Genomic DNA, 25,951 nt, shown 5'->3' with positions numbered 1-25,951 from the left:
AGGCAAAGGTCCCGAGTTTGAGTCTCGGTCCGGCACACAGTTTTAACCACCAGGAAGTTTCATATCAGCACACACACACTGCTACAGAGTGAAAATATCATTCTGAATTACAATCATTATTTACACTATAAGAAGTTACGAATTAGTGCACTACACCTGCAAGTGAATGGCTGAACACACACAGAGAGAGAGAGAGAGAGAGAGAGAGAGAGAGAGAGAGAGAGAGAGAGAGATCACAGGACAGTAGGGGAAAAATGTTGAGTAATTTCATGAATAGTAGTCACAATAATTGGAACACTTTACCATAATTTGTAGCGACAGCTTTTAACTTGGAAAGTCTACAGAAACATGGACTTTATCCCCCATGAGGTGGTTTTTAGCTAAAGACCCCATTCCCTTTCAAATTATGCCACCTACCCTAGGAGAAGATGTACACTCCACACAAAATTTTGCTACAAGATTAAGAAGTATGTGGCAACAGATTAGAAACATGAATAAAAAGTCTTAAGAATGGCATGAAGGCACCCCACAACAAAAAGCAAAATTGGTTATGTACCACACTGGGTAGTGAGTAATGTTATCTAACCCCTACATGCTGAAAGAAAAAACTAAAAAGCTAATTTTGAAATACCAAGCTCCTTACCAGATAATTGAGATTATGTCTCCAGTTGATGTCAAACTGCAATACCAACCCTTAAGCCCAATTGTCCATATAGTAAGAATTAATTTATTTCATGTTGTACTGAAAGCACTGCCTAATTTAACAGCAGCTCCTCCTGAATGGGGAAGGGAAGCGGTTGGAGAAAATACAAGAGGGAAAGGTAAAATTAAGCATTTGACGCAGGATGTACTAACAGCCATCTTGACACTCCTAATACCTCAAGGCCATGAGGCGGCCTTTTGAGCTAATTTTTGTGTTTGCTAATTAGTTATTAGGGATATTTGTGAGTCTATATTCTGGTAATTTGTCTATTTCTTTCATGAGACAGGCTCAAAGGAGACATTCTTGTTTAGGTAATAGGTCATGGGAATTTTTAGGTGAAATTTTCTATGGAGTGTCAGTGGAACCTTAGTGTGTCCAATTTAGTTTAGAAGGGAAACAATGATGTTACATGGTGCAGAAAGTTTGTTGTTTGTTAAATACATGGTTCATGTAGAGGCAGTCATGCAGACTTTTAAAGGCAATAGGTTGGCAGTAAATGAGTGAGGGTGTGTTCATGTTACACACCTTTGGCCTTTAACTTTAAAGATATTTCATAAGGGATGTTTGCTAGGTCACTTTAGTCAATGAAGAAAACAAGGAATTTGAGAAAGTACTAGTCTCCACCATGGAATAAAACAACAATGCCAAGTTGGGCTAGTCACTGTTTACACCCCCCTCACACACACACACACACACACACACACACACACACACACACACACACACACACACACACACACACACACACACACCCACACACCCTTAACCAGTAATTTGCACTGCATGAGCAGGGACTGTTGATAAATGCTATGTGATGCAACTTCTTAGGACATTTTTCCAGTTACCTGCCACAATCACTGGAACAACAAAACTGAACACAAACTACTCATTATGTAACTGCCAAACCCACTTTTCAAGACTACGCCCATGGAAAACCTAACCTACTTCAATGGCATGCTACACCCGACCCTTCTTGCTTCCCTGAATCAGATGATATCAGCACAAAATGGTCACTTAATGATGGAACACCTGCTCGATGACATGAAAATTTATTGGACCAAACACCACTAACTTAACACTACATAGGAATTAGTGTAATTCTCGTAAGTATTGTGTATGCCACCCGAGATGTAGAGTTGCCCAAATCCCACCCTTATCTTTCTTTAACCTGCAGGCCAATAGTAATGTCAGAATCAGTGACTAGATCTCATTCAGTGAGCAAAGGACTGAAAACAAAACAAGGGGCCCAGAAACCATGTTTGAGAGTTGCAAGAGTCAAATCATGTATAGTGTATGACATTAAAATGGAGAGACGTCTCTATGTCTGTACCACCACTCCCATGTGCAAACTACCTAGAAGTGGAACAGTCTTCAAGAAGCTGCTGCAGTTTGACACATTGACACACACCAGATGAACCCTGGTCATCAGCCTCTGCCCCAGAGATTTCCGACTCAGAAACGTAGCTCTTCTGTAAACTCAGCTGGGGCAGCAGTATTTAAAACCCCTGGTACAGCATGTCACCATTGGTACAGTTGGGCTATAGTATGGTGCACAGCTGGTGCCAGATGTCATCTAATGTGACACAGCCACTCCCACTTTCTCCAGGCCACGAATCAACAACCACCGTCTGACTGCTTGAGCTCCAGCAGTCAGCAACCTGGTGCCACCTCATGGTCCGAACCATGCAACAAGTTCCACCCAGCTCCACACTCAGGGAGAACCACTGCCACCCACTGCAGCTCTCCAGCTTGCAGTTCTGTGTTCTTCACCTAGGTATCTGGGTAGTTCTGCTGGACCCACTTGTTTAGCCCTGGCTACTGGCTGTCTCACTTCTGCTACACCATCCCATCTCATACTGCCAGTGTGCTCAGATCCCAGGAGCCTTGCCCATGCCTACTGTCTGTCTGTCTGTCTGTCTGTCTGTGCCACAGGTGCACTGCTCTGTGTTCAGTAGACTAGCTGTCTGCATCATATGCACCTCCACCCACCTCCATCAGAGAGCCTTTTGTCCATACCTTCCAAAAGCATACCCCATTACATTCAATTAAACATTACATTTAGGACAACAATGACTTACCTTATGTACAGTATTTTCATCAGATGTCTGAATTCCATTTGCTTCTTTCAGTTCTCTCTCCCTCTGTACTGCCTCATCAATTTCTTGTTGAATTCTTGTTGTTGCAGGCCGAGGAGGCTGAGTATGCTGCTGTTCACTTGAACTCAGAGTTTTATGTAGGAAACGAAACTACAAAAACAAATAGTTGAAATGATGCGAACTGTGTTAACAGTCACATATAAAAACTAAGTATTTAAAACTTTTCCACAACTATTTTATCAAAATTATCCATTTTCTAATCATGGCCACATTGTCAATGATGATCAATGGACATACATAGTATATACTAGCAGCACACAGTGGCCTGAAACCTAGCATGCTTTGCATCAGATCATTAAGGATTAGGAGTGGGGGGGGGGGGGGGGGTTAACCCTATGTGCAACTGCATTTTGCCTCTCAATATCAGTTTTTAAGAACATCAAAGGTAGGAATTTTAGTTAGAGTATGTGTGTTCTCACACCTACCATGCATCAGTTTACAGTTTATTAGGGAATCTTATTCTGTCTTTTCCTTATATTTAATCTTCCCTTCTCCTCACCAAAAGAGTCCATGGTTCCAAAAGATAGCAATTTTACACCTTTTTACACATTTTCCCTTGCTGACACTTACCGATTAGTGTTTCTCTACCCATATTAAATTTTCATTTCAATGTCATCTTACATGTAGTTTCAAATTCAACTCTCCCCCATACCTATTACAATAACCAGGTTTAGTATCCCCACCAGTGGATACTGATGGAGGCAGATGAGCTGGCATGGGTAGAGCAGTGGAGTACTACAAAAACATGCCATAGAGGGTACACAGGTTGCATAGTATGGGCAGAGCAGCTGACTGAAGTCTTTAGTTGTGAGCAGCAGTGAGCATGCAAGCCAGTTTTCATGCTGCCCTCAACCACTGCAGACATGCCAAGAGTTCTCATCCTATACTTAGTTTTAAGCCACCCACAATATCCGCTTGCCGATTTTATTGCTCTGCACATCACTATGTGGGTTTGGATGTTCGGCTTCCCATATATGGACTCTCATCATAAGTTCATTTGCTCTCAAGGGGGTTGTGCTCCCCAGCTATTATCAAGCCACTATAGTCCCGTGAAGCAACTAAACTGTCAATGTAGAGAAGCAGTCTTCATAGTGTTAACACTGGACCACAATGTGGGCTAGGCATTTCAGCTGCAGCTGACACTGACAACGCAGAATGCAGACTTGGTTCACATCCTTGCCTAGACGGAGGGGGACCAGGCACCCATTGGGCATTTTTCTTTACTGCCCCGATTATTTTTTCTGGTTTCAGTGAGACTATGAAAAGGTGGGAGAACTATCTGCCCCACTTCTTGCTGCACTTCCACAAAAGGGGTATCATTGATCTAGTTGATAAGGCTATTGATAAGGCAACCTTCTTGTCCAGCAATGTGGATTTCTATGAAGTTGTCCAGAATTTCAAGCTCTTCTCCAAGCCTGAGAAAATCTCTTAACGAGGTTTGTCAGTTACTTATGCAGAATTTGGGTTATCAAACCCATGTGGGGGTGGTGGCAGCGGCGTGGTTGCAGTTTAACCAACACAACAAGTGCCTTGAGCAGTAGTGTGTGGCCTGGATGGCTGATCTGCAGCACCTCTTATGCAAATGATGTTTTGAGTGTCCAAATGTATGCTATCTCTTATGCAGACTAACTTGGGATATGATTGTCCAGTTAGGTCCTGATCCTGATGTTCAGACTAGGGCATTGACATTTAGCCGACATTGTCACCAAAACACCACTGGAGCATCTCTCTGAGTGTGGATCAAGCATAGTGTACATTTTTCTCATGTATGGCTGGCTCGGCATTCTCCATGAGGTGCTCATGCTTTCCACAAAAGAGTTATGCTGTCTAACAATTGTCCCCCTAGCATTGAATGCTCATCTATTCCACTGGCTGCATGGCTGCATTGCACTTTGGTATGACTTGTATGAAGGCATTAGTGCTAAGTTATGTCTGCTGGCTGGTGATCAAGCTTGACATTGAACACCTGGGTTGCACTTGTCGGGCCTGTACACAGAACTAGGCTACACTGCTGCACCAGTTCTCTCCTTTGACAGTCCCAGAGCACCCTTGAGATAGTGTGCCCATCAGTTTCAGTGGTCCATTTTTGTGCAGCTTGTGGTGGTTAAAGCATTATCCAATTTCCCATATGAAGCTAAGCTGACCTCTACATCATCTACTGCCACTGTTCATGTGTTTTTTTTTTTTGCCACCGAGGAATCCCCTGGGACCCTCTTGTCCAATAATGGGAGGAAATTTGTGTCAAGGAAGTTTGAGAACTTTTGCATCCACAATGGTATCCATCATCTGACTATAGCCCCATTTCACCTGGCTTCTATCTCTGAGGTGGAGCACTTCATGTATACATTCAGGACCCAAATGAGGAAGTCTGTGTATGCTTCTTCCCCTGATTATGCATTATGGAGTTTTCCAACTACATATGAGGAAATGTCAGTCAACAGATGCTGTTCAGTAGAACATTTGCATGGGTGCCAGCCATGGGGTCTCCTGAATGGTTGCAATTTGAGGCACATGTCCTGGAACACCATGGTCCACCATATTTTCCTTCTGGAGCACATCAGTTGTGCCTGCACCATGTTGGGAGGTCACTGCTGTGGCCTTCTAGTCATCTGAATGGCACGGTTGATCACGACAGTGTTCCAGGAGTGGGCCCCAATTTGCAGTGGTAAACTTCCCAGCTGCTGCCCTGTACATGCCCTCTGCTGTCCTCCTGTCACCTGCAACTTCAGGACACTGAGGCTCCCACCTCCACCTCCTGAGGTGGAACCCATGGCTTTTGTCCTGCCTTGAGGTGGTGACAAAATGCCAATGTAACACTTTCAGTCATTCTGTGCGGCAGTTAGTATGCATATGGAAAGTCTGTGATCTTTAAGATTCATGCTAGACAGTGTTGACATCAAAAGCCTGAATTCTTGTGTAACCTATAATACATAATGACCTATGGATCTTTTACTGATTATCATATCAATTTCAAAGTTTACCTCATGATGAGTTGCTAAGTTAACTACACATGTGCCTGTAACAGACTGCTCAGATATTGTGTTAACACTCACAACATACACAAAAATCTGCCATTAACACTTAAGCATCATCATACATGATATCTTCAAACTGAATAGCCTTGCTGCAACTTTGTCACTTGGATAAAATGCCAACAGCATGCATAGTGGCTTGCTGCTGACCTAAATCCATGATCAAACACAAACAGCACAATACCGAACTCAAATTATTAGAGAGAATTGTTGGTCTGTGATTACTTTCCTTCAGAAGGCAAAATTTTTACTATTTCTGACACACACAAAAGCAAAATTGATAACAGAATCCTGGTTATTGGAACCATTATATAATTCCTCAGGGAAGAGAGAGGCGTGGGTTGGGGAAGGTTAAAAAGGAGAGTTGGGTCACTTAGACCCCAGGATGGGAGGGGGCACCTGTATTAAGGATGATGAGATTAGGTCCTTCCTTTTATTTGGCTCCTAAATAAGGGTAAGTGCTGGTCAGCAGTTTTGTTTTATAAATAAGTTTTCACAGTTTAATCTATCTTCAAATTGAACTATATAAAATAAAATTGTCCTAACCTCTGAATGGCTTGCATTAGGACGTTCAAACTGCAGGGTTGGCTGTGGGGCAAGATGTGAATTAGTATGATTTGGTTTAACAGTGAAACCCACTTTAATTTGGATTGGTTTGTCAATAAGCAAAACTGGCACATTTGGGGGACTGAGCATCCACATTTCATGATTGAGAAATCTCTTCACCCTCAATGGGTGACTGTGGTGTGCAATGTACAGTCATGGAATAATCAGTGCGATATTCGTTGAAGGCACAGTGACTACCGAACAGTATGTGAAGGTATTGGAAGATGATTTCATCCCCATGATCCAAACTGATGTTGATTTCAACAAGATGTGGTTCATGCAAGACAGCTCTCATCCCCTTCAAAGCACAAGAGTGTCTTATGTCCTGGGGGAGCACTTTGAGGACTACATTCTGTCTCTGGGATACCCAGTGGCCACTGGCATGGGCCACGATTGACCACCATATTCTCCGAATCTATAGTGATGTCTACAAGTTGAATAAAATGTGTGCATGCTGTAGTTTGTAAATTATTTATGTTTTTTATACAGTTCAATAATTGTCACCCTGTATGTGTCAGTAATTAGTCTGTGTTCCATCAGTCATAACACAGAAAAGCACTATTATGGAAGTTTGTTAAATAATTCTAAAATATTTTGAAGAGGCCTCTACAAGGGCAGAGTGTTCTCTACTCAGCATCGTTACTTTAGTTCAACAAAGGTTTAATTTACTTCAGCTGCAATGCCCCAAAAGGTATCACTAGACAAAATGTTAGTCACCCCCTTAAAAGAAAACACTGGTCACTTTGAACTACTGTAGATGGTGTGAATTAGTACCAGTGACCTTTCACTGGTAAGTGACAGATGTGAAGTAGTTGTGTGCCCCAATCAAATGAATGCATCAGCACAGCACAATTGGCTGATGAAGTTGGCCAGTCTTGATAAATCAACATGGACTCTCCAATCTGTCTAGAAGGAATGATGCACCACTCAGTTATTTCACATGGTGTAAGATCCTAACTGATAGGGACTGGAGATGAGTGTCAAACCTCTTAATGACAATTGGTTTCAAATCTGAGAGAAATTTCCGCCATCTGTGGAAACAGGCCCATCTCAGTCCATTTCCCTGCAAACATTGTGGGGGCATGTGGATTAATGGACATTTGGAGTAGGGTTCCTCACAAGAAGTCATTTATTGCTCACTGGTATAAAGTTGAACATATGCAGTGGGGCATAAAATGCAGAATTGACCAAAATCTATATGGAGGCATGCAGTGCAGTATGCCAAGTCATGATTGTGCATCTATCCAATGACAAGATGTCTAGTGCACCGAAAACCCAAGAAAGTGTTTAATCGGCAGTGTGTCTTGAGTCTAGTTCAGGCCACAATTGGTTTTGTGATGTTTTGGAGATTTTCTGATGTGAGCCTATTCATTCAGATTACTGTGAACATGAACCAGACTATTCATTTCAACAGTCTCAGTGACTGAGTATTTCCCTTTCTCCTCCATCTTCTTCATGGTGCAAATGCTTTGGACATATTCATTTTTCTTGATACCAGTAACAGCCATATTCACAAGGCTACACATGTATGTTCCTGTTCCCTTGCATCTACTCATCCCTTATCCTTGTTTCTTAAAATATCATAAATTTGCGTTTTCCACATTTGAGATGCAATATTATTTTGGGCACAGATAGTTACCTTAATCTTTTCATTAAATGTTAGTGACACATCCTTTTTGTTCGATATTGTGTTGTCACTAAGTGCTCCCAGTCAACTGAAACTAGCAGAAAATAATGCAGGTAGTATATTTCTTTGGAATGCTTGAGCTTGGTATATAAAACCATTGTTTAACAGAAAGACATCTACCTCTTTCACAGCGCCAATTGCAGCAGAGTGTTCGTAGGTGTGCACACTCACACCCATCGATGATAATGGGAAATAAGAAACATTAACAAACAGAGTACTCTTGGATTAACCATTTCCTCTGATGTACCAACAATGCAGGTGACATGTTCATTGCTGCACAGAACAGCATTGTTTGATGTTCACACCCACAACACCCCACTGTGCCGAACCTCTTTTTTTGGTTTTGTTCCATTTAATAGCACTGTTGGGCTGTACATTATTTGTATTAAAAGTAGCATTCTTGTAGAGTCATCAATAACTAATGTATACTGTAATACATTAGTACTTTACAAACTCTTTTCTGCATTATATGAGATCTACTTAAAAAATTCTGGAAATTTATCCACAAAATTCTTCTACATTTACCTTTTACTTATTGTTCATTATCTCATTCGAAATACACTCTTCTACAATTGACTGACTACTACTAATGCCGTTTCCATTTCTGGAAGCAGTCTTGTGAAGCGAAGGTCTTTTTAGTCTTTACTCACAAGCCATGGGATAAACTTGATGGCAACACTATGCGTCCCAAGATTGCGATGTTACATTCTTTTGCAATCTCCTGGACAGCCATTCTCTGATTGGCACACACAATTTTGTTGATGTTCCTGACTTGAGAGTCGTCAGTAGACATCAAAGGGTGCCCTGAATGAGAGTCTTCTTTAACTCCTTTCTGAACTTTGTGAACCATTCGTACACTGAGTATGACTTAAGAACTCCTCACAGAAGGTTTCGTGCATCATTTGATGTGGCTCTCTAAAGGTTTTCTTGAGTTTCACACAAAAAATGCAGATGTATTGCTCTTGTAACTCTGCCATATCGAAATTCGCAAACTGTGCAACACGACGTTCTATTCAATACAGCACTGAACAATAACTAACAGACATCACCAATGAAACTTCCAGCATTTACACATTAAATACAGTCATATGCAGGAATGCCAACTGCATTCACTCCACCACACAATTAGTGTGAAATTATGGATGTTTCAGAATTTTTTTGAACAGACCTAGAACAATGCATTATTAATTAAGTCATAAAATTTTCCATTCCATTTCTGCCTTAGGCACATTCTGCTTTATACAAAAAAATTACCAAATTAAAGCATAATGAATGCATTGAGACTGAAATATTTGTACAGTTTGGGCAGATTTCCAAATTATACACGTTCCACTTTGATCAAGTTTTGCTGCAGATACCATCACAAGCCGAAGTCACTTCCTCAGCCAGAAATATCAATGGCAGTGCTTGCTGATTCGCAATTTGTTGATAAAATTACAATTGTCTACCTTCATCTACTTCTTAAAGGTGTTGAATCCACTGCAAATGATAAAGATACAGACCATCCATATGTCCTGTCCACCACATTCTTGTATGTGGTACATTGATACTTTTAGAAATTCTGTGTGTGATGATTGAAGGACTAAGTCCTATCAATGAAATGTTTTATTTTTCAACCACACACTGTTCATTTGTACATTCAGATGAGATGTGACTGCTGGGCACTGCACCAGTGTCATACAGTTTAGTCTAAACATGAGTAAACACTTTTTAATCTGGATGGGTCTACTCCTCAGTTAGAAGTAGTAGTGCTGTAAACACATTAATCTTTGTGAACACTGCTGCACATGTAACTGAATTAGCTGTACTAAAGATTAGATGAATAATTCGCTGATAGCTAAAATTACAAATCACTGGCTACTTAATTTGGCAAGATGCCTCTATAATCTGCACTCAAGGCCTCTCACGTTTGTGGCATGGAATCAAAATGGACTTTCGTTTGTTTCTGTTGAACAATTCTTATTTAATATTTACCTCCTGTACGGCTACTGATAAAAAATGTAGTCATTACAGTAGCATCTAACACTTGCAACCACCACTACCCAAGTTTAAGCACAAGGCATCTGAAATCACCACATTTTAGCACTCAGTACACCATGAATAATGTTCATGTGCTAATTGCAGTGTAATGAGTACAAAGTGAGGTTATGCACTCTACAACAAACTTTTTGGTATGTCATCCTTAATATGAAACTAAACATTGATTACAGGAAGCATTCAAAATGGAAAACAATTCCCCAGAGAATATGTCAATTATCAAACTACATGTTTAGAGTTGTAAGGGCATTTTTGATATTTCACCAAGCAATAATATTAATGTTTTTACAAATGAAGTAAAAATTAATGTTTTTACAAATGAAGTAAAAATTAATGTTTTTACAAATGAAGTAAAAATTAATGTTTTTACAAATGAAGTAAAAATTAATGTTTTTACAAATGAAGTAAAAATTAAAACAGCTATATATCAAGCTCCAAGGATTATATATACAATAATTAATGTGATGTCCACATGAGCAGCAATTTTTAATACTAATTTGATGCAAACAGGGAGAATTCTAGTGAAGTTACTCTTGGTTGCATGGAAAATTTTTAGATATATCAAGAACTACCTTGTTTTTACACTTTTTCACTGTAAAACAGGAAGCAAATGGCATCTACAGCCATGATACAAAGCACAAAATATTTTCAGTAAGATTTTAGAAAATCAGAGCAATGACATTTTGCACAAATGTTACATTACACCAGAATTAATACTTCTCTTGACACTTTTCTTGTTAGCTCTTTAATAATTCAAATTTTTACCAACCACTGAATGTGTAGGCTGTTAACTATATTGCTATATTCATCCACAACAGGCACTAAGACTGAATATTGTTATTGTTTGGAAACACTATTGATTATAATGGATTAATTATTGCCAAGAAATTAGGAACTATAATCTCAAAAAATATCTGCAACTAAAGAAGTATTTTTCCACATCTTTTCACTGTAGATAATGTTTTCATGCATTGGTGTACCAAAATAAAGAAATGTGGCCATTGTATTTTTTCCTTCTCACAAACACTCAAACGCATATTACTTTTAATAAAGTATAGTAAATACTTACTTCAGCTTTTGGAGTGGTAGGTGTGTTTAACGGTGGAAGTCCTTTCTCACGTCTCAGTTCCTCTTCTCTTTCACGAGCTAATCTAATCTCTCTCTCAATGGGAGTTTCTTTCTGGGTTCTAAGCAGAAAATAATTATGTTCAAGGTAATATACAATATGGTTGTTATTCATAGTTTTCATTAGCAACAAGATTTAACTACGAAATAAGTGATTCCATTCTGAAGCAAGACTTAGCACATGCAAGGAGGAAACACTGAGTGGTAGTACCCGCAGGAGGATTCTTCATGCTTTTTACACATCATAATTTAATTTTATGGTATATTTTAAAGCTATTCCATACTTATGAGATGAAGGATGCAACCCTTACCATCCTGGAGACCAATGAATAGAGAGTGAGACAGTAGAAGAAGAAGAAGAAGAAGAAGAAGAAGAAGAAGAAGAAGATTATTATGATCTTCAGTACAAAGACTGGTTCAATGTAGTTTATCTCCACACACACGAATTTTTAAGTTATTGTGAAGCATACGGCATCAGTTTGTCCTCTGCTGCTGTCACAGGCTACTTGCTTATGAAGGTATTCAGGCTTTCACAATGTACACTGGTAAGCCGAAACATTATGACCACTGCACATCATGACCCTTGATGCTGCCTGGTGGCGTTGTGGGCACATGACGTGACAACGGAGGTATGTAAGTGGAGCAGACACAGACAGGGATCACCCTAGTGAAGATATGAGCTGCAGATGAGGAAACCCATTAAAATAAACGACTTTGACAAAGGACAGGTTATTATTACACAGAGCCTGTGAATGACTGCCTCAAAAATGATGAAGGTGGTCAAATGTTTACATGCTACCGTCGTGAGTGTCTACGGAAAGGGGTATGAGGACAGTGGAACTACCACTAGGTGCTAAATGGTTGGACATCCATGACACTCTACAGAACATGGGGTTCAGAGGCTTGTCTGCTCTATAAAGAAGCAATGCTGGGGCACATGTAAGTGTTTCAAAGCACACATTCATCATACATTGTTGAACACAGAGCTCCACATCAGACCATCCCTGTGAACCTGTGTGTTCAAATGTTGACCCCAATTACAATTGCAGTGGGAACAGGATCATCGAGATTCAACCATCAATCAATGGAAAAGTGTCAGCACTTCGGGTTAATCACATTTTTACTACATTAGGTCACCGGTTGTCTCCACAAATGCTACAGACACAGGCTGGTGGGAGCAGTATTATACTACGGATGACATTCTCCTGCACTTGCAAGGGATCTGTGGGAGTACTTGAGGAGATGCTGATAGCTATGAACCACTTGCATCCCTTCATGCTTTATGTCTTCCCTGGCAGCAATGTCATCTTTCAGCAGTATAATTGCCCACATCGCAGAACCAGAACCGCACTACAGTGATTTGAGGAGCATTATAGTGAACTCGTGTTGATGTCTTGGTGACTAAATTTGCCTGATGGGCACCCTATGGAACCCATCTGAGTCGCTATTGGGTGCCTTTACTGCATACAGCCCATTATTTATTCAAATTACATGACCCGTGCATCGACATATGCCACCATATAGCCCTACAAATCTAACAACAAACTGTCGGATCCCTGATATCCAGGATCAGTGATGTACTTCTTTCCAAAGATGGACTAAAGTTATTAAGCAGGTGGTCATGATGTTGTGGCTCATCAGTGTATATGACAGTTAAAGTGGAGATGGGATTTATTTATAGCAATTTGAAGCAGCAGTATGGTTTTATGCACAAAGGTACCTCGAGCAGCCTAAGCTCTATAATCTGTCTTTGCAAACCTAAATTACTTCAAGAAACACGAAGTGCAAAGAATAAAATAAGACAATGAAAAAGTACAGTAAATTGTGAGACAAATGCAGTTAAAATTTTAGCATTGGGAACAAATAATCCACGTGTCATCATGAGACAGCCTGAACATGATGTTTACAACATTTTTCTAGAGAAGATTGGATATTGCAGTACCATATGAGAGGTCATGCTGGTAACTGGTTTTTCACCCCAACTGAATGGATGCAGGGAACTGCATTAAAAAACAGTGAGTTTTTGGTCCAAAAGTGTCTTTTGGAAGCAAGTACTATATTTATTCAATGAGCAATATGCTCAATTTCAATAGCCATTCAGAATCTATTACTTTTTTCCTTAAAATTTTTTTAACTCATGAGGGAAAAATCAATGAATGAAATGGTGTTTATACTGATAAGAAAATGAACTAGAAGTTGTGTGTTACAGATCTTAAACGTAAGCTCTACAACTTTTGCATTGCACAACGTATCAGATTTTGAAGATGATGACTATCAGAAAGTTCTTTTACATCTTATGGCATCATGCTGTGGGAGATACACATTACTTATTCAACTTGTCCTTTTAAAAGACCAGTGGGAGTGTGCCTCATTGTAGTAAAAATCAGGGCACACCAATGTGTGCCGCTAGTAAAGATGGAGCAACTTCTTGTTGCACCAAAACAGGATTGGGTGCAGTGAACTGCTCCTGTAACACTCAGTAAAATGACACCATACACAGGAAATCAAGTGTCAGTCTGAATTACAGACACCATTTCACCATAAGGCCTATTCATAATGAAAGATTGCTTATTCAGAAATCTCACAAAGTGGAAGAAGTTGGGCAATCTGCTGTTGGATAAGTACTGGACAGCAGGCTCTCTCTTTCAGATATTCTCAGAGGCTGACTGATGTTCTCCATACATGACTATCAGGAAGTGTACACAGAGCCTACCACTACCATCTTCACCAGCTGTTAACTTTAAGGCAAAGACCACTGCAGCACCAGATGAAGCATCTGGTCACCTGACAAGGACTTCGTCTTCACTAGATGCAGGCATCTGTCTGACCTGGGAATCATATTCAGATGATTTGGCACCTTCACACTGCTGGCCCACCTAGCGTGTGATCTATCTGACCACCTCCTGATAGGTCACATGTTCGAGCCTGGGCTAAGAGGCTGCCTTGTCTATGTTGCTGTTCAACTTCATTATTGCTGATCACCATCTATTGCAGGCATACTCCTTTTACTTCAGCCATACCGAGTATTACGGTTTAAACACTGGCCTTTCCAGTGGGTATATGGTGACAGAGGGAGTCAGACTTCCAGGACTTCCACCTGACATTCATTGGCAGCAGCTTCACTGCTAATACATGCTGTCTCCAGAGCTGTCTTAAGACACTTATTTAAATAAAAGTTTGGGTGTGGCTGGCCCATTGAGTGACAAATGCAGTATATGTTTTGGACTTTGTGGTGTCATGTAGTTGGAATTCTCAAACTTTATAGTAAATACATGTAATAGAAGCAAAAGTTGTCATCATACACGGAAGGTCAGACTGTAGGACCCATGGCCTTTTAAGTCCAACAGTTTCTATTAGGAAAAGGGTTACACTTGGAACGAAGCCTTGTGGGATTCTATTTTCTTTTGACTAGGAAAAACAGATGCACCTACAAACATGCATGAACCTTGCAATAATAAATTATGGTTAAAAATGAGGAAACCTCTATAGCTCCAGCCCACACTGTGTAGTAGGATTATGATGCCACATAAGGTAAAAGAAACTGCAGTGAAGTAGCATTAATGGTTAAAGTCCATTATTATGGTAGGTTCCAAGCAAATTAGGTGGTTTGTTGTAGACCTAACCTCTCAAAATTGATACTGAAAATTTGATATATTTGTCATTCTTTGGAGTCCATATCAGTCATCTGTGTACAGTTCATTCAAACAACTTGCATATTTGTATTCTAAGTTTAGATTATTCATTATTTGGTTAGATAGGTGATCTGGGTCTGGTATTATGTCACAGCACTGCCCAATGTGCAGAGGACCTGATCTTTGTCATATTGTTCACTGTGTTGTTCTGAAAGCTTAAAATTGAGTAGGTAAGTATTTCCTGCTCATCCTTCATGAAGGTGGAACGGTAACTTTGAGAAGGTGAAGTTCAGGGAAAATGTGATGCCAGCTGTTTAGTGAGGTTCATGGGGCTTAGATGCAATTACACCATCCTAACAGATGCCCAGAATACTAGCTTATGACTGATGTTCATAGATACTGCATTGTTTGTCCCATATTCCATAAAATGCTGCAGGCAGAGAGAGAGAGAGAGAGAGAGAGAGAGAGAGAGAGAGAGAGAGAGATAGTTGCACTATTGGTCCAAAAAGAACAAGCAACTGTCGCCAGGCAAAGGCAAGTAGAAATTGCGTGTGTAAAAAGAACAATGCACAAAGCATACAACTTCCACCATCGTATCTTGGCAAGAGATCTAGTTGAGTACCAGAGAAAATTATGGTCTCACACAAAATCACTAAGCAGGTCAAAAGCTTTTATCCAGTCACTTATCAACCAGTCTGGGATGACAATAGAAGACATTAGCCAACGTGGCCCTGCTGAGTTGGTATTGCTAACAGCTGAAGGCAAGGGGGGAACTACAACCATTATTTATCCTTCAGGACTTGCAGCTCTACTGCATAGTTTAACAATGATGGTGCTATTTTTGGTAAAATATTCTGGAATTTTCAGGTGAGAACTACTCAGGATCTAGCCTTCTATGGGTCAGACCATGGAATATTACACCCATTTATCAAGCAGGTAAGTTAGAGAATTTAAAATGGGAAGTTTAGAGTGGAATCAGTTAAGTAAATAGTAGGAAGAACACAGCTTGTGAAAACAAAATCTAATACAAGTAATGTAGCAGGAGGCCCAATAATAAATAAGGAAACAGGAATGCTTGTGAAATGTTATTCATAACTTCTTGTTGTCGTCGTCATTGTCATCTTCAGTCCAAAGACTGGTTTGATGCAACTGTTCATGCTACTCTATACTGTGCAAGATGAACAACATACTGAACACATTATCATATCAAGATTGATGAAGTCAACAACTACAGCCACAACAAAAGCACTATGTGTATCTACTAGCTCCATAAATGATGAGGTAAAATAAATTATTCAGATTGTTGTGGGAGACAAAAATTTAATTGCGATGTGGGACTAGAATTCAATAATAGGAAAAGAAAGGAGGAAAAATTAGCATTTCCTGGAAGAATTCAATGATACAGGAAGGCAGCTGACAGAATTGAGCAAAGATCATAATTTAATCATTTGCTTACATCAAATTTGAGAACCATGAAAAACAGTTGCATACATGAAGGGACGTGGAGATGCCAGAGGGTTTCAGGTAGATTATCTAATGACAAGATGATATCAAACCCAGATTTTAATTCATGGCATGTTTCCAGGGGGAGACAAATTACTGATTATAAGCAACAGATTCAGACCTGTACCCAGAAGATCCAGTCTCCCATGTGAAGCTACCTTTTTTTATTTCCTTCTAGGCAGATTCAACAAATTTTATAATTTTGTACCATATGTAGGTTTAACAAAACAATCAAGCATTATTGAAGTTCTACTTAAATGAACTATAGTTAAATAAAACACTGCCAAGAACGAACAATCTATCAATGTAGTAAATAAATTACAAATTTTATGAATTTCTTAAAAATATGGAAGTAAAACAAAATCAGTGTCTTAATTGGTTATGGCAGCTACTGTGCTTTAGTTTTAGTATGAAGTTTAATAACAAATGGATTTCATTTGTTCCTCGTGAAGTATAAATAGTGCATGAATTACTTATTAGAAACAAAAGGAAAAGGGCTGTTATTGAGAGTTGAGAAAATGCCCCTTTCCAAGAATTTTGCTATCATTATAATTTTACTTTCATTTCCTTGATTTGAGTGAAGCAACCTTATTGATTACACCACTGATGTGCAGTTTAGCAGCTGTGTCATTCTATGGACAACATAGTGAAATAAGATTGCGTGCTTAAACTCATACTCAACCTCAATTTGCTGAAACTGTGTTCACCAGATGCTGCAGTCACTGAAATTGCCATGTGTGTATTCAGAACCATTTGGATGTTTGTATAAGCACCTCCTAGCCCATATTTTGAAGAAAAATCTGAATATCCAAATGAGTAGCTGTGTCAATGTTGTTAAACACTTCTTTCATCTGGAACTTCAATGCAGCTATTTCAGTGACTAACTCCATTATATAAATATCCCCCTACTATATTTGGCAACAAAATGAGCCACACATATTTCAATATACAGAGATGTCACTTAAGATGAATCCTGACAGGAAATCAAATTAAATGGTGATCTGTTTATTTCAGTCATTCATTTATCAAATACACTGAAGCCTGCTAGCTCTAACAGTCTCACTATAGTCCTCAACTGGCAGAAATATGCAAAAATCAGGAACCTTTAGTTAAACAGCATATTTGTTTCAGCACCTGCTAACTGATTTTTGAGATCATACCATACTGTAGTGAAATAACAGAAAAAACTAAACTGCTGAACACTATCTAGTTATTTATGCTGCAACTATGTTAAAGTTTACTGTTTCCATATAAACCATACCATCAATAGACATCTTTTCAATAGCATTCATTTAATTATGGTGCTACTTGAATAAAATGACAATGGCAATAGTGCACATTTACAGCTGCAAGGAAAGGCTGCTTCTCAGACAAAAGATAGTAACATGAGGGGGTAGGAGAAGTAGTGTACTTATCCCAACTAACTATTAAATCATCTTTCAGTTTTGTTTTCTGATCAATTCTCACACCCACTCTGTGCTTGTGCCCCTGTACCCTTGAAAGAGGCTTGGGGAGCTATCTCACCATGCCCTCAACACGGCCCTGAACAAATTAAAAATGACCAGATTTCAAGATGGATAGGAAATTATGATGATGAGACTTGAGAAGCAGCCAACTACTGACGAATAGGGGAAAGGAACAAAGCAGAAGGCAAACAGGTACATCTGAGAGATGAAAAAGTGAATGCATCAGAGGATCAAATAAACAAGATGACAAGTAGAAATCCTCTGCTAATACAGAAGATAAGGAATGTAACTGAAAACGAAAATACAGTGCTCAAAAGAGTGAGGGGAAAATGAGTATCAATGTCTGCTATCTCGATACAGGCGATACCTGTGGTATTACTGCATAGCATTAGAACTTTGCTTTTAGTGTACATTAAAGTCATTAGTCATCTATCGGCTGTGTTATGTATTATAATATCAGGTGACCCCTCAGAAGGGACTCAGTACCAGTGTTACAGTGTTTTCTAGTGAGGTACACAGGTGGTAGATGTCATTTTTGGACATTTTATTCAGCCAGGCACATGCAATGCACCATCTTAATGCAGTGCAAGTTGCAAGACCAGTCTGATGCAGGAAGGATGGACTTTGCACCTTGTTACTGCAGATGTCAATTTCCATCTGTCATCCTTAGGTTGTGGACACACTACAAGGAGACAGGTCAGTACACAAGGTGAATCAGACCAGGTCTCTGACACATTACAGTGCCATGCAAAGACCAATATCTGACCATCTTTGGACTGTGGCAATTGCCATAGTACAGCAAGACAATCTCAGCAGGGCCAGTAGAACTGCTGTGTCTGACCAGATTGTAAGGAAAAGGTTAAGAAAGGATCTTATGATCCAGACATCCTGTTTGAGTACTCCACTTGACATAACATCTTGCAGCTTGCCTGCAATTCTGCCATTCCCATGTCAGCTAGCTACTTCATCAATGGCAAAACATGTTATTCACAGATGGGTCCATATTTCATCGAACACAACTTGATGGCCATGTTTGTGTGTGGAGATGCTGTGGTGAGTGGTAACTGCCAAATGTTATCCAGGAAATCTACAGATTTGACAAAGTTCTTTGATGGTGTTCAAACACTCTCTCCAAGACCTCTCAATGGCTCTTCTTAAAGGATGGGAACAGATAAGATAGGGTTTCCTCCATAGACTTATATGGAGCATACCATGTACGTGTCAGATGGTGATTAATGATCACAGAGGGCATAAATGTTATTGGAACTCGAAGTACAATGAAAAGCAGCCATCATGATGGAATGAATGATATTTCCATTGTGTTTTTGACAGCTGTCAAACATTTTTGTTCTTGTTGTGTAAATGAATGTGGATATAATGTTGTTTTGTTGCGTACTTAATTTGTGAAAGGGTAAGTTATAATTTAACAACTCATCTAGTCCTCAATTAGTGCTCAGTGGAGTATAGCAGATGCCCAAAGTCATGTTCCCCTAATTTTTTGAGCAGTGTATAAACATGCAGCAAATGAAGCTGGCAAAAAGAAAAACAGGAATCTTAAAAAGGAGAGCAATATTTTGTACAAAAAGACAAAGCAGGCATGGTTAGAAGATAAACACAAGGCTGTACGAGAATGATAAATTTGAAAAGAGAATTACGGTTCATTGAGAAGAAATGGAATGATTGTATTTAAACTCTTTTAGGGATGGCAAAGAACCTTAATGATCAGTTGAATAGAATGGGTAGTATCTTTAAAAGGGTTTACGAGATAAATAACAGGAATGTAAGACAAGTATAATGGAACACAGTCTAATTGAATCAGATGCTGCAGAGGAATCAGATTAAGGAATCAGATTAAGAAATCAGGCACTGCAAGTGGAGGGAGGCTTGACTACAGTTATCAGGCTCAGTTGGATGCAGGTTAATATGGTTATGGAGAGATGATGAGAACTGCACAGGATATGCTAGCATGGAGAGATGCAGCAAATCAGTCTTTGGACACAGTAACACACTACATTTTTAAGTGCAAACAATTTTTCTGGTCCATAAAAGACAATAATTTTAACTTTAAATTTAATTAGGAACTAGTGCTACACCTAAGTCAAGTCACAGTTACATAGGAACCACAAAAACAGCATCCTAGAATAATGATAATTTTCCTGAAAACATAGTATCCATGTTGTCTCATTTCTAAAAAACATAAAAAGGTGTCACTTTCCTCTGAAAGCATTAGCACTAAACTGACTCTCCCCCCTCCCCCCCTCCCCCCTCCCCCTTTTCTCTGTCTCTCAAAGATATGTAACAAATCATCTGACTAGATGATCAAACTATGATGCTATGTGTGTGTTTTTTTGTGAACTAAGTGATACAGTCCAAAACTAATTCAAACAAATAGCAGTATTAATAGTAATAGTACACTTAGTAATGACAATGACCATACTTTATATTGTTGCATTGTAGAACTGCACAAGAAACAGCTTCCTGTAATGATGAAGGCTTTACTAAATAGTACAATATGGGTATTGGCTACACTGACAATTTAAGAAAGACACGTATGTGGCAATGTGAAACTAGACATTTACTTTAAAAGACATACCATACATCAAACTTCACTAAGACTCACCTCTTGTACACTGGAGTTTCACTTTCAGAGTCTGGTTCATCCAAGGGTTTTACTGTAACACGCCTGCGGCCAAAGTCTGATCCAGAGCTATGACCAGAGCTCATAGAATCTGTACGCTGATGTGAGTATCCTGGAGGACTCACCATGCTGCAAAAAATTGACATCATCACAAACTGTGTAAGATGGAAAAAATTTTAATGTGTGAATGTGTCTTAATGGGTGCACAGCAACTTTCACTCACTGGAAAAAACTCTAGCTCTAACAGCAAGAAGGGTATTATACCTCCACCCACATCAAAGGAAAAGGTAGACTCAGTTGTTGCATTTTAGTGTTCTTTTATGTCCATAATACGTAGGTATAGCTCCGAAGGAGAAGCAACACCCATAACCAGTTGCTGGAACACCAAAGAAAGAACTGTGAAGATTTGTGGTAAGGTGTAACACAGCTGTGAAAATCATGTAAGGTCTCCTGTGCAACCAGTCCTTGAGTGCTGCCTAAGTGTTTGAAATCATCAGAGGAAAGGTGGAAGTTGAGAAAGGAAGGTGCTTTATTCACAAAAGAAATAAAAAGCACCAGGAAAAATTGTGGTGCTCAATAACCTGCAACATACACCATACAATTGTTTGAGATGTATTAATGTAGAAACAGAAAAATTCGAAATTTGTATTTTGCCTGTGAGCAGACAGTGATTCCAACAACAATGAGTTAAAGATTAAATGCAAGTTTCAGAGATAAGAGAGTCCATTCCAAAGACATGTAAGGGAATTACTTTGGCACGAAATGAGGTTAATAGATTATTAAACATAGAAACAATTTAATGTCTCAAACCTTTTGACTTTTTACTGTAATAACCATTAGAAGAAATTCATGGTTACTTTTCTAATTTCATCCAAATTTAGTACTAGGCCTACCATTTTCCGGTATGAAAACTTTATGAGAGCTATACCAAGAAATTTCAGACATTTATGAAAGCTGACTAAAACAATATGCTTGTAAGTCAAATAGAATCAATGGTTATTGGTTCTTCCAAAAATATACAAGATGGACACTTGTCCTTAGATCATCAATAATGTTAATTTTAATCCTAGAGAAGCAGTTAAGAGTGAAAATTCTCAAAAGATATAATGGAAATAGGTATGGTCTGTGTTCAGAGTACCTTATCAAAAACACTGCATTGTTATGCTATTAATGTTACAACTAAGATGTAACAACCTCTATGCAATTCTTTGAGACTTATTTTTGTGTGTCTTTGGTGATCATGATCTTACATTAATCACTTTGATGACTGGCAGTAAGTGCAGAAACAGTCTCAGGACCATAACAACCAAACTACATAGTGAGTTTGGTTCTCAAATGGGGGGGGGGGGGGGGGGGGGGGGGGGGGGAGATTGCAGAACTTCAACTACACCATCTTGGCAGTTGGTAGTGCTGATTTTGGTTTCCTTTACTTTGGAATGTGTAGTAAATTTTGTTTTGACAGATAAGGGAGATAAACATAAAACCTGAGATGAAAATGGACAGAAGCAGAGATAGATGGAAGACCATACTTTTGACTCACATTAATACACTTTTAAATAGGACATCCTGCCAGCTCTAATGACTAAATTCCATTATTAATAATACTGAACAATGGCTAGTACAACAAATTCACTTGTGAAGCACATTGCTGTCCCTTTAATATTTCATCTCAGGCAATATCACTTCACAAAGATGACTAAAGTACTGCCCAATTTCATTAATTATAATTCCAAATGACCCATCTGTGGTTCAGAGTTGTTAATGAATGTCTTCAGTTCTGTTTACATGTAGTAATGTTGTGTCACTAATATTCTATATTGCTGTACACAAGTTACAATTCATTTAAAGAGAGTGAGTAAGAAGAGTTAACAGAGACTGCCAAACCAGAGAACTAACGTTACAGTTGTATAAGGCTGAACAACAAACTCTGTGTAAAGCTGTTTAATTGCCTTTCACATGTGCTATAGACACAAGTACATGTGCTGCCAAAGGTGTAGTCACCCATAAATGGTAACACTATTCAATAATGGAATTAATCCTGAGTATAAAAAAAATAAGCTCACTGGTGGTGGTGGGGTGGTGGTGGGGTGGTGGTGGTGGTGGTGGTGGTAACTCATGAGAAATGTGTTTTTTTTGGACTAAACTCATTCTCTTTGAGAAAACTTGTCTGATTAATGTACATTTAAATTTTGCAAACTATTGTACAACATTGCAAAAGACACTGTACAGTGTTAACAACAACAACTGCCTTGTCATGGCATGTGTGTAAAATGTTTCAGTTAAAATTGATGTCTACACATTTTCACAAACTACCAAGAAAATGCGAAACTTTCATATATCCACATCAAAACCTGAATTTCATCTGGAACACAAAGCCCAGCTGAATCAAAGGAATATCATGGAAATTATGGATGTTAAAGTAATCAGAAATGGGGATTATTGTTCAGTCATTATCTTGAAGATTAAAATATGATTTTTCCTGTATAAAACGAGAGAACCCAGAAGGTGATCAGGTACAACTCCACTACAACTAATCATACAATAGACACAATAGAAAACACAGAAAAATTTTGAGAAGGAGGAGACAAGAAAAAGGTGGCTGCCATGATCTCCAGGTACAAATTACTAAAGAAGCAGAGCAAACTTTAGGATTTGCCAAGAATAGAAATATGACATCATGAAGCACCAAAATTCATAAAAATGGAAACACACAAAATAAAGCGAGTATGAAAATATAAATTTCTTTGAGAAATTATTGAACAGAATGGACTAAAAAGAAAACCACCAATAGATGTAAGAGTTAACCAAATGTAAAGAGCATATGGTTTGAAAAAGAATATTTAGGACAGAACAAAAGGTCAACACCAATCTTAATGTTGTCTGTCTTTATTACATCGAAGCTCTATATTTCAACTGATAGTGCAAGTATCAGTTAAGTAGCCATATAGGCTGAACATAATTATCACAACACACATCCCAAGCTAACTCAGGTGCGTACACCCATTAAGAATGTGAACAAACAGATTCTGTTCTTTTATGCTACTGTGTTTTAACTATATAAAACACCTTTTGACTTCCAACATCATGTATGTGTTTAGGGCGTATTGGAAGTTCATAAACACACGAAACTTTTAGCAAACCTTTCTACGAGACACTGCTTTCGCCATTTAAAGGTGTATCATTTGTTAATCTTTGATTTTATTTTACAGTGGTGATCTCTCATGTGAGTAAGAGCTATTATGCTAAATATCAGCTTTAGCCTGGAAAGTATAACAAAAATCATTTCATTAACAGTAGTTTCACTATATTCCCCTAAAGTAATATGCCTAGTCTGTGTAAGAACATTTCTAAGAATACTGGTGAGTCACTAGAACAAGAAGATGCAACAGATTAACTATTAGTTGAATTTAAAAAATTGGTCATGTCATGCACTAATTACAATTTGTTTAGATTTAATGAGACTTTGAAGTTATTGGTTATAGCCTCACATGCTGAAATGCCACTAGAGTCAGAAAAATTAACTTTTTTCCAAATTGGGTCATTTTTATACAATTTATCTCACTACTGTTGTCTATAAAATAAACAACTGTATTTCAAGACCATTGGAAGTCCATTACTACCAAGGGCACCATGTATTTCTTATGATTACATTGTTAAGGTATTAATCTTACAGTTGAAAGTTTCACCCAAATTAAATTGAGTCATCCAAGATGTAATCAATGAAATGCAATGACATGAAATAATATTACTGAAACCATTCAGAAATACTGAATTTTCATGCCATTGCATAATCCTATGGGATTTTATGTTTTGTCTCCCTTTAATTTCCACAAATTCAATTCAGTTCCACTGCAACGTAAGCCATTACACCATGAAATTCATTTCCCCAGTAGAGCTATTCCCACATAGCCCTTTCGATAACCTCTGATTTCATTGCTGATAACTAATAGGAATTAACATAAACAATAATGAAAGGTTGAGTTGAGACTGAAGGCATACTCAGGTAGCCCAATGGTTATGACAACTCCTACAGTAAGCAGAAAACCCAGGTTAAATTCTCAGTTTCGCATAAATTTTGATTTGTCACAGCTAATTTATTCTGTTTGGTATTTATTTTGAAGCTGCATTGCTATGTCATCAAACAGGATCAGCATGTGTCAGCTTCTTAGGCAATGCTACCTGTTTCAGTTCAAAACAACATTTCATCGTTACCCACTTCTTGAAAAACATCAGTGTAGTATGGTAGTATGACTAGCATTATCCTTCAGTGTTTTAAACAGTGACCTATCTTATCACATGAATGTGCATATGTTATGAAAAAGTGAAGTAAACTGTCTGCAGAAGAGGCTACAGTACTGCAGGCAACCTGTAATTGTGTCCAAGCTATTAACCATTTACAGTCATTCAGTCTGTAATTATTTAGGATGGAAAAATCAGCCTAACAACAGTATACTACTGACACTGTACATTACCATCAGCCATGAAAACTTAAAAGCACTCAATGGTCCCCACAGAAATCATCATAGACAGCTGTAACATAGCTGCGACCACAACAGAGGGGGATCTGCGGAGAAGCCAGATTAACCAAAGGTTGCTGATGATGGGCAGCAGCCTTTTAAGTAGTTGCAGACAGCAGTATGGACATTTTAACATTATCCAACATGACCTTGCTGTGCTAGTACTGTCAGTGTCAAATCAAGGGGACACTGCAACCACTATCTTTTTCCTGAGTGCATGCAGTTCTATTTTATGATTTAATAACAACATCTTGTTTGGTAAAATACACCAAGAGAAAAAAAGGAAAGATTCACAACAAAGGAAATAACCAAATGGGATGGAAATCAGTAGGTGTCATGTACACGATTACAATTTCAGAAAGACTGAATGATTTTTTCAAAAGAAAGAGCTTCACAAACTGAGCATGTCAATAGTGCATTGATCCACCTATGGCCCTTATGAAAGCAGGTATTCAGCTTTTCATTGAAAGAGTTGTTGGATGTCCTCCTGAGGGATATTCTGCCAAATTGTGTCCAACTGGCGCATTAAATTATCAAAGTTACGAGCTGGTTGGAGGGCCCTGCCCATGATGTTCCACATATTCTCAATTGGGGTAGAGATCTGATGACCTTGCTGGCCAAGGCAGCGTTTTACAAGCATGAAGACATGCAGTAGGAACTCTCGACTTTTACAGACTGATGTTACCTTGCTGGAATGTAATCCCAGGATGGCTTGCTATGAAGGAAACCAAAACAAATCACTGACATACTGCTGTGCCAAAAGGGTGCTGCAATTATACTCGGAGGGATCCTGCTATGAAAAATCACACCCCAGCCTGACAGTTAGGCTGTATGGTGGGTAGCAGTCAG

General features: G+C 38.8%; 1 protein-coding gene across 1 annotated transcript in view; it reads right to left on the bottom strand.

Annotated features, from left to right (window-relative positions):
* The window catches only part of LOC126297748 (neurofilament heavy polypeptide-like), a 372,495-nt gene that overhangs the window by 24,822 nt on the left and 321,722 nt on the right, over positions 1–25,951 (bottom strand). The window contains exons 4-6 of the mRNA XM_049988912.1: positions 20,568–20,714; positions 11,291–11,408; positions 2,782–2,949 (exon numbers count right to left, since the gene is read on the bottom strand). Of these exons, the coding sequence (XP_049844869.1) occupies positions 2,782–2,949; positions 11,291–11,408; positions 20,568–20,714 (433 nt within the window). The remainder of the gene's footprint in view (positions 1–2,781; positions 2,950–11,290; positions 11,409–20,567; positions 20,715–25,951) is intronic.

This window comes from Schistocerca gregaria, chromosome X (genome assembly GCF_023897955.1).
Source record: "Schistocerca gregaria isolate iqSchGreg1 chromosome X, iqSchGreg1.2, whole genome shotgun sequence".
Lineage (NCBI taxonomy): Eukaryota > Metazoa > Arthropoda > Insecta > Orthoptera > Acrididae > Schistocerca > Schistocerca gregaria.
This window is presented reverse-complemented; position numbering and strand designations above follow the sequence as displayed.